The 13,389-nt window shown below is 32.7% G+C and overlaps 2 protein-coding genes across 3 annotated transcripts; one reads left to right on the top strand and one right to left on the bottom strand.

The window, feature by feature from the left end:
- Positions 1–238: 238 nt before the first annotated feature.
- Positions 239–4,791, top strand: LOC123207168 (delta-aminolevulinic acid dehydratase, chloroplastic-like). 2 transcript variants are annotated; one of them, XM_044624453.1, is made up of 13 exons: positions 239–398; positions 501–828; positions 944–1,055; positions 1,148–1,221; positions 1,483–1,551; positions 1,624–1,707; positions 1,809–1,878; positions 2,311–2,366; positions 2,726–2,847; positions 3,569–3,640; positions 3,726–3,807; positions 3,893–3,970; positions 4,402–4,791. In XM_044624453.1, exons 2-13 carry the CDS (start codon positions 508–510, stop codon positions 4,567–4,569), a joined length of 1,308 nt encoding a protein of 435 aa, XP_044480388.1. In that variant the 5' UTR covers positions 239–398; positions 501–507; the 3' UTR covers positions 4,570–4,791. The 2 variants fall into 2 exon arrangements, with proteins under 2 accessions (XP_044480388.1, XP_044480390.1); XM_044624455.1 differs by having other exon boundaries at positions 269–398; positions 478–828.
- Positions 4,792–5,136: 345 nt separating this feature from the next.
- LOC123207167 (IAA-amino acid hydrolase ILR1-like 6) lies at positions 5,137–8,988 on the bottom strand. Its single transcript, XM_044624452.1, has 4 exons — positions 8,457–8,988; positions 7,918–8,043; positions 6,019–6,333; positions 5,137–5,926 (listed from the first exon to the last, which is right to left on the bottom strand). The coding sequence occupies exons 1-4, from the start codon at positions 8,940–8,942 to the stop codon at positions 5,417–5,419; spliced, it is 1,437 nt and encodes a 478-aa protein (XP_044480387.1). The 5' UTR covers positions 8,943–8,988; the 3' UTR covers positions 5,137–5,416.
- Between the last annotated feature and the right edge of the window lie 4,401 nt (positions 8,989–13,389).

Genomic DNA, 13,389 nt, shown 5'->3' on the forward strand with positions numbered 1-13,389 from the left:
TAATATAAAAGTCTAATTAACACATCATTATTTAAAAAAAATACTATAAATATATTTAAAAATTTTAAAAAATTTTAAATATATTATTTTTTAAAAAATATATCAATTTATATTAATAATATATATTAAATTATAAAGTATATATCCTATTAATTCAATAAATTTTATAATATATGTTATTTTATATTTGTGTTATATCCTACAATAAGATGTAAAGTATGGTATGATGCATCCAATTAGTTGAACCAACTTACTCTGCCACGCTTGAACAAAACGACAATTCAATCCAAGCAGCGCTTATTCGTGAGATAAAGGTAATCGGTAAATATCGGGTAGTGTGTGTGCAGCTCGCTTCTTATTGGCCGCCTTAGAAATCTCCATCAGATAAGCTTTGAAAGGTAAGATTTGCTGTCTGATTTTCCTTCATTTTCTCGTCAACCAGTCAGAATATCTGCATCATTTTGTTTTCTTATTTAGTTTTACACCTGTTGTTACCGAAGTGAATTCATGGCTTCAACGGTAATTCACGCGCCGGGTGCTTGCAGTTCACCTTCAATCAAGTTTGTAGATAGCCAAAACTACATTGGTCTGAAGCCGTCGGTTAATTTAAGGTTGAAATTCAATTTTGTTAAAACGACAGTCAAGGTGCGTCAAAGTCAATGTCTATTTATCGTTAAAGCTGGCGAAACGCGCGATGGACCTATTAAGAAACTTGGATTGACTGATGCGGAATGTGAGGCGGCCGTGGTGGCTGGTAATGCTCCAGAAGCGCCTCCGTTGCCACCCAAGCCCACCGCGCCAGCTGGCACCCCGGTGGTTCCTTCGCTTGTGAGTTTCTTTGTCATTGCGATAATGTTCTGTTTGATAAAATGTTAAATTCAGAAGGACTTGAATTGCATTCTTATTTTGTTTTGTTGATTGAGATTGCTTTGTGTTGTGTTAGGCACTTAATCGGCGCCCTCGTCGTAATCGAAAGTCCCCTACATTGCGAGCATCGTTTCAGGAAACAAATCTTTCTCCTGCGAATTTTGTTTATCCATTATTTATTCATGAAGGTATTATTGCAAATGTGTTGTATAGTTCATGCTTTTAATTAAATTCTGAAACGTGGCCGTATGCTGTGTAATTAATGTTTCGAGGTTTGCAGGTGAGGAAGACACACCTATTGGAGCTATGCCTGGATGTTACAGACTTGGATGGCGACATGGGCTTGTGGAAGAGGTGATTCAGCCTTTGAAGATTCTGTATATTATCTCCAAGTCGAAAGATAACTGATCTTGGATTTTTGGTCTTTTTCATTGGTTCTAGGTTAAGCTATTGTGTATTTTACAAATGACTGTTTTGATTCTTTGTTAGCACTGGAGCAATGTTTAGTGCCTACTTCTGGCAAACGTGTGGGGCAGACTGGAATGAGCGTCTCACATATATACGTAGTTAGAGAATTGCCAGATTTAATTTGAAGTTAAGTATTGTTTGATGCAGGTGGCAAAAGCTCGGGATGTAGGTGTCAACAGCATTGTGCTCTTCCCCAAAGTTCCTGATGCTTTGAAGGTTTCTATTCTCCATCATGGTTTCTCTTCTTTAATCTGGAATTCATAAATGTAATTGGTTTTTGCATCTTAGTCTGCCACAGGAGTTGAAGCTTATAATGACAATGGTTTAGTTCCTCGAACAATAAGGCTACTGAAGGACAAATATCCTGATCTTGTAAGTCAAAAATCAATTCATGTATCTTTAGAATTGACAGGGTTTCTAGACTATGTTTCTGAAATTCTGACAATCTGCTTGACTGACCATTTTCTTATTAGGTTATTTACACTGATGTTGCTTTAGATCCATATTCCTCAGATGGGCATGATGGTATTGTCCGAGAAGATGGTGAGCTTGTATTTTTATTCTTGTATTGTATTTTACCAAGAATACTCCAATGTTTTTGTATGGCTAAAGGAAGACGACCGAGCTTATGCATTTTGGTGTTGAACTGTAGGGTATTAGTTCTCATCACTTCCTCTGTTTAGGCTGATTGTTTGATGTCTTCTAGGTCATGCTTTTACATCTGTTATCTTCTTGTGTGTGCATGTTTGGGAGCAAGAGAGATGTTATCAGATTGATTTGTAAGAGATTGGAAGATGAATTGCTAGAGTTAAGACCAGAAGTGTGTAACCTATGGGTGGCATTTCTTTTGCTGGTCAAATTACAAAATGCTTTGTCATGAAAAAATTCACTTTCTTAAACTTTTCACTGAGCTTCTAATTAACTATGATCATAAACAAAATCACTCATTGCTATATTTTCTGTAATACTATGTAGGTGTTATATTGAATGATGAAACAGTGCATCAATTATGTAAGCAAGCTGTTTCCCAGGTAATTTGGATAGATTTTCTGCCATTGGAATTTTACAATGTCTTTATGTAGTTAACAACATTTGTGAACTTCCTTTAGGTTTTTGAAGATTTATTGACCTCCTCTTGGGTTGTGATGCAGTCATTGTTTGTGCTTGAAAAACTACTTTATTCTCGACTTAGTGCTCATTATCATTTAAGTTGCAGTATGGTGTTTCAACTGCTTTAATTAAGAGAATTCTTACGGATCATTTGTAGTTAGTCAATCATTTTGCTTCAACTATCTCAGTGTTGTATAATTTTTCTCACTTTTGCTTTGTGCTGCACTTCTATGACCTGACATTTTCTTGGTCATGTTGGTGTTGTTACTTCTGTACGTAGGCTCGTGCTGGAGCAGATGTTGTGAGTCCCAGTGACATGATGGATGGTCGTGTAGGAGCAATTCGTGCAGCTCTTGATGCTGAAGGCTTTCATCATGTTTCTATTATGTCCTATACGGCAAAGTATGTTGATCATTTTATTTATCTTTGTCATCATAATGTTTGGTATTTCAGTTCATGCTGTGGTGAGTGGGTGTTTCTTTTCAAACTCATACACAAACATTGATTGAGTAATCCTAGAAAAGAACTGCAAAATCAGGGAAGAAAGAAAGAACAATTAGAAAAGAGCTGGGAATGGGAGAAGATTATTAAGTGGATACTTTACAGACCATGAAAATCCTGGAAAAAATTAATTAGTTATTATTATGTGTTTCTCAATGTTTCAATTATTTTTTCATAGGACATGGTTTATTCTGGAGGCCATTATTCCATTGTTTGTACAATTTATTTGAATTTTTAGTGTCACGGTATTGTTTCATTGCTTGCACAAATCTCGTGTGTGGATACTCATTTTCCTAGTTCAACTATATCCACATTTATTTTTGGTAATTAGTTAAGAAGCCTTTTGTGATCACATATTTTGGGATGTTCAGACACCACTTTGTATTATTTATCTTCTTCCTCATCCTATCTTTTAGTTGATGTGAACAAAAACTACAATTTGCTTCTGGCGTATTTCTATGCTTGACACTTGTTTGACCAACCATTGCAGAAGCCAGTAGTTTTTGATAAATCAATTGTGTTGATGGATGTTGATGGGCTTTTTTTTTTTTTTTTCCAACCATCTAACAGGCAAACTTTTTCATCATATCTAACATGTCAATCCATATTGTCCTGCAAACAGGTATGCAAGTTCCTTCTATGGTCCATTTAGGGAGGCATTAGACTCAAATCCACGTTTTGGAGACAAGAAAACGTATGTATTCATTATTAATGGTAAAATTGTAAATTTAGTGTTTATGTCACTCACTTTTTTCATTAATTTGGCTTGTAATCAAAAGTTATCAGATGAATCCAGCAAACTATAGAGAGGCTCTAGTAGAAGCCCGTGAAGATGAATCTGAAGGAGCTGACATCCTTTTGGTCAGAATTGCTTCTTTGGGAATTTTGTGAATATTCTTGTACCTATAGCCTTCATTATACTGAAGTTACTTAACATTTGTTACAGGTGAAACCTGGTCTTCCTTATTTGGATATCATAAGGCTACTCAGGGATAAATCTCCTCTGCCGATTGCTGCATATCAGGTATTGTCAGAAACTATTTCTTTTCCTAAATCTACCATGTTCATATATGAAATAGCTAAAATTATTTCATTTTACAACCTTTCTCTTGAGGACTAGCATTGTCCTGTTGACTTATGATAATCAGTATAGACATGTAATCTTTCACTGAACATGATCTGAAAATACATCTTTCAGCACTTTTACCATGTATGTATCCAATTGTCCTGTAGGATTAAGGTTCAAAATGAAAAGATAAAGTAATTTATAATATAATGACAGTAGAGAGCTTTCTTGGTGTGATCCTTTCTTTGTTGTACTCCAATATTTAATAACCTTATTAACCGCCTTTTCTACTAACTCATCTTCGATACCTGCTTCTTTGTTTATTTCAGTCTCCCACAGCCTTTCTTTTTTAGGTCCATTTGTATTAATCTTTGATTTCATGGTACCAGGTTTCTGGTGAATACTCAATGATCAAGGCTGGTGGGGTTCTCAAGATGATCGATGAAGAGAGGGTTATGATGGAATCATTGATGTGCCTCCGAAGGGCTGGTGCTGATATCATCCTCACGTATTTTGCTTTACAAGCTGCTAGAAGTTTATGCGGTGAGAAGAGGTGAGAATGGTCTGATCAACATGGAACTTTTATTTATTAAAAAGCTCTAGGGACAGCTTTTTTGGTACTTGACACTAGAATAAGTTGAAATTCTGTGTGAAATAAAGTAACAAGTGGGTTTGTAATAAAGTTGTAGAGAATGTTATTAGATTTATGGGTTTGCATATTTTGTTTGACGTTAGAATTTGAGTGAACTTTGGAATGAAATGCTTAAACATGATATTCACCTTTTCTGTTTATTCTGCACACAATGGAATGCTAAAACAGTGTAGATCCGGTCACTGTGCCCCGGTTTACCCATCAAACAAATATTAGTGAGTCCTTGGTTAAAAAGAAAAAATTTAATGCTAACGTGCGATGAAGTAATAGTTAGTTTTATTTTCTAGTAGTTGAATCAAGAAAAAAAGAGTTAATAATATTGGCCCGGTTATCCCTGTTGTCTTCTGGGAAGTCATTTTGTTACCTCTAATTCTCTTTGCTGGAAGTATGTATAATTTCCGAAATGGAACCACCGGATTTTCTCTGCTGAATTTGCATCATTAAATCCTATTAACCCTCTGAATAAAACAAATGAAATCAAACTACGGGTATATATAAAACATGCGGTAAGTATTACAACACCAGAAGATTGTCTTGTTCATCTACAATTCCAACGAAAATCTTGCCCTTGCATATCCCATAACCCAAGTACACCGAAAAAACCAAGGCCGTTGGCCTGACCTTCAAATATGTAGTAGATTAACGTCGCCAAGTGCACTGGAAAAAAGCAGAGCACTTTTTTTTTTTTTTCAAATACTATTCTCTTGCTAGTCAAGTTTAAAACTTACCGCATTAGTAGCAAAAGCTGCAGCTTAAAGTCCCCGACTTTTTCCTTGCTCATAAAGATATCTTTCTGCTATAGTAGCATGAACTGCTGCGCCTATGGGTAGAGCATCTTCATCGATCAAAAAGTATGGGGAGTGGCCTGTGTGTATTGACCCCAATGACTCGTTCCTAATTCCAATGTAGAAGAAAGCTGCAGGAATCACCTCCGAGTAAAAGGAGAAGTCCTCAGCCCCCATCATGGGTGGAACCACTCTGTAGTTCAGTGGACCCAACAAATCGGTGGCAACCTTCTTCACATGCTCGTACATGCGCTGGTTGTTCACCGTAGGGGGGTATATTGTGGAGTCCTTTTCAAAGAAATCAACTGTTGCCGAGCATCTGAAAACACTGGCCTGCTCCACAATCACCTCTTGTATTCTTTGGAGAAGTTGGTAGAAGCTAGTGTTAGAAAAAGCCCTGAAGGTTCCACCAATAATAACTGTATCAGGAATCATGTCCAGATTATTCCCTCCATTGAATGAAGTTACTGAGACAACCTGTAGATTGATCATAGTCAGAAATGCTGATTAAATCCCTTAACGAAAGAGATGGCCGGTAGAATAATGGGTAACCGTTAAGAAAGCCAAACCTGTGAGTCCAGTGGATCAGCTTCACGAGAAACAAGGCCTTGTAAGCTGATTACAGCAGCGGAGGCTGCTAAGATGGGGTCAACTGAGTGGTGTGGGTTCCCGGCGTGGCCTCTTTTTCCACTAATCACGGCTCTGAATAAGCCACAGCCAGCCAACAAAGGACCAGGCCTTGAGCCAATGACACCAGTTGGATGCTCATGAGATACATGAACTGCAAATATGGCCTCTATATCTTCAAGAGTCCCGTCTCCAATCATCCGTTTTGCACCGTTTCCAGCTTCCTCTGCTGGTTGAAATATCAGTACTACAGTTCCCTGTCATAACAAAATACGAAAATTATCAGTTAATCCACCAAACCCCCTATCCTGAATTAAGCTTCTTGCAAATGTAGAAAGAGCAGTATGGCTTAGAAACGTATATGTGACACAACTTTCTTAATAAATAAACATGTTTACATCCTCAGGCATTTAGATCAGCCGATTGTGAGGGAAAATGGCACTGGTTGGATTTTCATCCTGAGAACAGAACCACAATATAAATATTCTTATTATTTTTCATTTCAGCTAACATCCCATTTTGTTTAGGCCCATATTTTGTGTGAATTTATTCGTTATGACAAAGAAAAGAAAGGGACAACTCAAACACTCATTAATAGGCAAAGAATAACAAGAACAACACATTCTAACACAAAATGGAATCTTGGATTAATTGGAGGCCATCCCTTTCAACCTTTAGTAATTGAAGATAGTCCACACAATGTGATGCCTCATTGAATAGAGGCAAACATCCAAACATGTGTGTCACTTTGTACCAAACATAAATGAATACACAAAAATTACAAAAAAAAAAAAAAAAACAAAAGCAAGTAGATGAATCCACGGCTGAAATGCAAGCAGCTTTCATTATCCACAGGATTAACGTCGGTTCCATTTCCAAATTCATGGGATTCGTTTTTTCCAAGTCTTAATCAAATTGAAAGATTTGAAAAGTGGACATCCATGAAACAGACCCACTCTGTGTATAACTTAAAATTGAACCGCCCTACTCCTGTAATGCCAATCTATGAAAGTGAAATTGTTTTTTTTTTCAACTATTGACACATGGGATTTCTTTTTTAAACAAATAGTACACTTCAATAAATACCATTTCAGAAAAATGAAAACAGATCTGGTTGGACGGCAAAAATTTAGGCAACCGACAAAATACGTGAGAATACTAAGTGAAAAAATTGCATAGAAGAGACAATCATCAAGTCCTTTTAATCAGAAGAAGAAGGAAGGCCTATACCACACATACACCTAGGGTTAGATTTGAACTAAATTAAATTTAAGCTTGAGTTTGACTCAATTTGCAAGGCATTGAACTCGAGTTTAATTTGAGTTCAAATTAACCTTTTAGCTTAACTCATTATTAAAATGATGTCATTTTTAATACATATTGATTAAAATAAAGTTATTTTGTATCAAAATTTTTAACCTCACGAGTTTGATGAGTTGAGCACCCTAAAATTCGAATTTAGAAATATTGAACCTTTAGGCTCAAACTCGAGCTTGAGCTCATTTTAGACTTATTCAAACAAATTTAAATTCGAACTTAAACAAATTTGATTCAAATCCAGTCCTATATACACACATATTCATACAAAACAAAATGAGCCTTCCTATCAACACACTTAACTTCTTCACCCTAAAGATTGTGCAATTAATGTTCCACCTATATATCATGCTTAATCAACAGCCCCCCGTGGACCCCCTTCATTATTTCATATATCTACATTTACCCATCAACTCCAATATCAAAAAAAATTATGGTAACAGCAATTCTAATTGGTTGCATGCAGAAACACAAGTGAGAAAACAGACTCATTTTAAACAAAATTTGCAGAATAAATAACAAACCTTCAAAAGATGTTCACGGCTCTTCAAGATCTTGGCAGCACCGATGAGCATTGTAACATGTGCATCGTGTCCACAAGCATGCATTTTTCCAGCAACTTTGCTTTTATATTCCCACTCAACAGCCTCCTGAAAAACATACAACTCCAGCATGTTAATCCAGTTGTCCCTTCTGTCAAAAAATTTGACCTGAAGTTCTTGGAAGGTAAAAATAGTTGAAATAACTTTGTTTTAATCCTTCTTGTGTCATTCTGTAAAAAGATAACTTCCCTTAGATTTTATGTGACTAAAGTACAAAGTAAAAATAATAAGAAACAGAAACCTAATTCAACTCTCATCAAAAAGGAAAAATAAAGCCATAAATTGAGACATTCTGAGAACCCAAAAATATAATAAATAAATAAATCCCCCACTAACGTACCGACATGCAAGCCCATGACTATATTTGTACATGTACAAGCACATGGATGATTATTATGTACTTTGCAAATGATAATAATTTCTCTATAAAAATAAATTAAATACAGAAAAAAAAAAAACACCTGAATAGGAAGTGCATCCATATCAGCTCTGATGGCCACAAACGGCGGGCCTCCGGTCCCAATAGAGGCCCGAATACCCGTTTTGGCCAACGGATATTTATATTTAATTTCCATCCGATCCAACTCAGCCCGGACCAACTTACTTGTTTCATATTCTTCAAAAGCAAGCTCCGGGTGCTGGTGAATTTTTCTCCTCACAGTTTTCAACCAATTGACGTTCTCCGGCCAGCGAGCCAGGGCCAAAACCTCATCGGAGCAGTCCTGTGTCCATACCTGGCAGCGGAAATACGTCGGCCGTGAAGTGCACGATTTGTTCTTGTTGTTGCCGGACTGCAACGGCGAGGAAGCGAGAGTGCTTATATCAAAGAAAGAATATTGATTATCTGAAGGAGTTGAGGATTTGACATGCAATAAAATATTGTTCTGAAAAACTGTTATTATTATGACTGAGATGGAGAAAGTAACGGAAAGGTTTAGATGATTCATGTTTGGGAAGAAAATGAGAAGGAAAGTTCAAAGGAGTGAGGGAAAAAGAAATAGAAAGAAATAGTGGGGAGAGGAGGGGGAAATTAGAGCACGTGGGATAAAGGATGTAGGGGGTAAATAGACACGTGGGAGAATATGAATGGAAAAAGAGAGGGACCCGATATGGAAGATTGTTTCTACTAAAAGCGCTTGAACGACACTAAAAGCGGTTTTTGTCTGAAAGAATATATTTTTAAATCTTTTTTTATACATCTATTATTAAATTTTGGGTTTGATTTATTTAATATAATTAATTTAATCTAAAAAATAATTTAATTTAAATTAAATTTTTATTAATAAATTGATTGTATTTGAATGATAATGTTTATAATTAACACAAAGAGTTTTGATTTTTTATTTAAATTCTATCAAATTCAAATATTGTTAATCAAATAAAAAGTATTTAAGAGAAAAAAGTCATCGGAGGGAGAGAGATCAACTACCATTCATCAAAAATTTGTTTACAAAATTTGAAATCTTAAATAGAAAAAAATTACAACTTTTCCAAACTTAATTTTAAAAAGTTATTAATTTTGGGTAAAAAAATAATGATTTTATTTTTTAATTTTATCTTTTAAATAAATAAATTTTTAAAAATTAAAAACAAAGACTTTGAAATTTCACCACACTTGGGTGGGAACAAGTCTTGTGGTCATTTGTGAATAAATAAGATGAGTGGGGAGGGGTCCCATGGGAGCATCTTCATCCTTTAAAGCATAATTGAACAAGCATTAAGAAATGACGCTTTGGATTGGTCAACATTTATTTGTATATGTGTCCATTACACATTGTTTTTACTTTATGAGATCATATGGACCAAAAATATTCCAAAGTATTGCCTCACCCTCACTCACAAGTTAGAATTTTAATTTTTTTTCAAGAGTATATATATATATATATATATATATATATATATATATATATATATATATATATATATATATATATATATATATATATATATATATATATATATATATATAATATATATATATATATATATATTAAATATTAATAATTTAATATATATTAATAATTATATTAAATATTAATAACATTTTTATAATTTTTAATAAAATATAAAATTATTATTTTAAAAAAATTAATAAATTTATTAATAGAAATAAATAACAACATTAACGATAATGATTTCTTTTTTTAACTTAAAAAAATAAGAATTTATCTATTAAAACTTTGAGTAGAAAAAAGTCGTTTAGTCTTTTATTAATTACATTATTTAATGACAAATAATATTTAATTCAAACTCTTAATTAGGGTTAGGGGTAAAATTATTATTTACTAAAATTTAAAAATAAAAGTTTTATAACATTTTTCTAATCATGTTTAAAAATTTCATAATTTTTCTCAATTTAAGGTTTAAAAAGTGATTATTTTTCTCCAAATTTCTATGTTTTATTTCTTCCCTTTTTGGTGACGATGATAAGCTAAAGAAGAAATGATGACATCTCCAACATCATCATTGTCTCTTCTTGATGGAGATTTGTCGATAAAGAGACAAAAAAACTCTTCATCGACAAAGATGAAAAGACACTGTTTAAGAAGAAACAAAAGTCACACTACTCTTTATGTTTTTTTTTTTTAATTTTTTGTTTTTGTCTATTATAATTGAATCTTTACATTGGACCATTTCCTAGGTGCAAGTGGTGGACATTGCCAACTCATTGCCCAATTGTATTGACAAATTATTGTTTATACTAATTTTTTTGTTTCCCTTTCTATTTTCTTTCACATGATTGAAATAGTTACTTTTATTTTTTGTTGATGAAAACGAAAAAACATTTTCATCTTTGTTTGAGAAGAGATAAAGAGCACACTACTCTTTGTGGTTTTTTTATTTTTTATTTTTGTCTATTATAACCAAATCTTAAGATTGGACCATTTTATAGGTACAAGTGGTGGAGGTCGCTGACTCATTGCCCAATCGTATTGATAAATTATTGCTTGAACTAATTTTCTTTTTCCCTTTTCTATTTTCTTTCACGTGATTGAAATAATTATTTTCATTGTCTACTAATAAAAATGAAAAAATGTCTACGTTTCTGTTGGAGAAGAGATAAAAATGACACTATGCTTTGTGTTTTTTTTTCTTTTGCTTTTGTTTATTATAATCGAATCTTGAAATTGGATCATTTTACAGGTATAAATGATGAAGGTCGCCGACTCGCTGCCCAATCATATTTCTTTCACGTGATCGAAATAGCTACATTCATTTTCCTCTTTAAAACTTCGAAAAAAATGTAGCAATCAATTGAAATTAAAATAACTATTTTTTTTTTTTCCAGCTCTCGGATATTTTTCAAGTCTTCAGCCAGGACAATTGCGGCTATTATTTCTTCTCGTCTGCAGTAATTTAAGTCGTAAATATTGACTAACGTTTTCAGCATTCTCAATGGAATGCATGAGTTCAATGCTTTTGACTGGAAAAGCAATTTAAATGTTATATAACCTGAATTTCATAAGCAATTGCGTAACAATTATGTCATTCCAAAGTCATTTAGAGAAGTGGGTATAATTTTATTTAAATCATAAAATTAAGTTAAATTATTTAAAAATTATAGTTTAATTTAAGTTGATAAATTTTTAAAAAATAATCTTTAATTTGGGTTGTGATTTAAGCTATTTTCAAACTGAATCAAATTATAAATTATATTTTTAAAAAATACTTATATAACTATATTTTATAAATTTTTTTAATAAATAATTAGATATATAATTTTTTATATTTATGTTATTATTATTTTTACATATATATTATATATATTTCACATTAATTTTAAATGTTTATGTTATATTTTATAAATCGTATTTTTTTAGTTCGATTTAAAATCTAAAATGGTTTACAGAATTTTTAAATTATTTTTTTAATTAGTTTTAAAAAACTCTCCAACAATATCAAACCAAACCGTGCACCGCCTATTCTTTTAAAGAAATTGAAATCACTAATAAAAAAGCATCTAAAATTATTAGACACCATTAAATTAAAATATATGACTACAGCATGTTGCCAAAATGAAGCAACAAAATTCCAGAACCCACCGCCACAAACCCAATGCATGTGAAACATTTGTTCTTAATGCAGGAAAAGGTAGTGAATTTCCAATGAATGGAATCGGGGCAGCATGTTGTCCCTATTCTTATTTTTTTATTTCTGGTGTAATTGCAAAGCTGTGTGCTGGTTCTGAGTATATCAATGGATTCTGTGTTCTCCACCGCTATTTCTTATTGTACTAGGGCAAAAGATTTGTCTTCTTTGGACCGCAAAATAGTTAAAAAACAAAAGACAAGACAATGTATTTCTTATTGTATTATGCCAAAAGATTCATTACCACTCGTCTTTGTATAAGAGATGAATATGACAAATTATATTCGTTTTAGACAAGATAACAAAGGAGAAAAAAAAAAAGAGAGAATGTAACTAAAGATAACGAAATTTGTAGTTTTCCATAATAATTTTAAAACTCTAAAAAATAAATACTTATTTTTCATCTTTTAAATAAAAAATTATTAAATTTTAAACTTAAAAATATATAATAAACTTTTAAATTTTTTAAAATATTTTTAATTAAATGATATGATCATTGTTGACAAGAATTATGATTGGGTTTAAATATTTATCGATTAAAAATAAATCCTAATCGTTGACTCTTTAGAAGGCCAAATTCAAGTGTCGTGGGGCACAAATTAATGATTATTATCGTCCCATCAAATAATTGTTTGATAATTTACAGGCTAATCCAACGGCAGTTAAACCATGATTCGCACAAAATTATCCATTAAAATATTTAACATTTAAAATATATATTTTTTTCTTACTCATTTTACCAGAAGCAATCAATCATAGGCGTTATAATAAATAACATATTCAGTTAACCCTAATTAGTTAGTTTTATCTTGGGTTAAAGAAGGATTATGAAAATGATTTTTCAAGTGTGAAATAAAGTAGGGTTTATAGAAGTGAAGGGGCTTTTTCATTATAGGGGTAAGATCGGAAAGAAAATTTTACCACGGATTTTGCCGACAAATTCAGGTTGTTCTATAATTCAACTCTGACAAAAAAGGATTTCTTTCGTAGAAATTATTGATATTATTAAATTGCATGATGCAAAGTCATAGAAAGGACAATTTAAGGTGGCTGAATCAATTCACTGTCGGTTGAAAAGTACCTATAGCTAAGTGAGGTCCATATTAATATGAATGTAATTAAAAACAGTTTTGATCAATTAAGACAACTTCTTATAGCAGAAGGCAATTCGAATACGATGAATCAATGGATATCATAATTAAAGTTAGGCCACTAGCGGTGGTCGAAGGCCTCAAACTTTGCTAGATAACGAGAGGTGTATAGATCTGAACAAATGTTTGTCTTTCATTAGATAATAAAGCGTAA

This window comes from Mangifera indica, unplaced genomic scaffold (assembly GCF_011075055.1).
Source record: "Mangifera indica cultivar Alphonso unplaced genomic scaffold, CATAS_Mindica_2.1 Un_0064, whole genome shotgun sequence".
In the NCBI taxonomy this organism is placed as follows: domain Eukaryota; kingdom Viridiplantae; phylum Streptophyta; class Magnoliopsida; order Sapindales; family Anacardiaceae; genus Mangifera; species Mangifera indica.

What these genes read in the sequence shown, in the direction of transcription:
- LOC123207168 (XM_044624453.1), top strand. Translation starts at nt 508, where the DNA reads ATGGCTTCAACGGTAATTCACGCGCCGGGTGCTTGCAGTTCACCTTCA. An exon ending in CCCCGGTGGTTCCTTCGCTT is followed by an intron (nt 829 to 943) that starts GTGAGTTTCTTT and finishes GTGTTGTGTTAG; the next exon opens with GCACTTAATCGGCGCCCTCG. An exon ending in AAGGAGCTGACATCCTTTTG is followed by an intron (nt 3,808 to 3,892) that starts GTCAGAATTGCT and finishes CATTTGTTACAG; the next exon opens with GTGAAACCTGGTCTTCCTTA.
- LOC123207167 (XM_044624452.1), bottom strand. Translation starts at nt 8,942, where the DNA reads ATGAATCATCTAAACCTTTCCGTTACTTTCTCCATCTCAGTCATAATA. An exon ending in GCCGTGAACATCTTTTGAAG is followed by an intron (nt 6,334 to 7,917) that starts GTTTGTTATTTA and finishes TTGTTATGACAG; the next exon opens with GGAACTGTAGTACTGATATT. An exon ending in CTGATCCACTGGACTCACAG is followed by an intron (nt 5,927 to 6,018) that starts GTTTGGCTTTCT and finishes ATCAATCTACAG; the next exon opens with GTTGTCTCAGTAACTTCATT.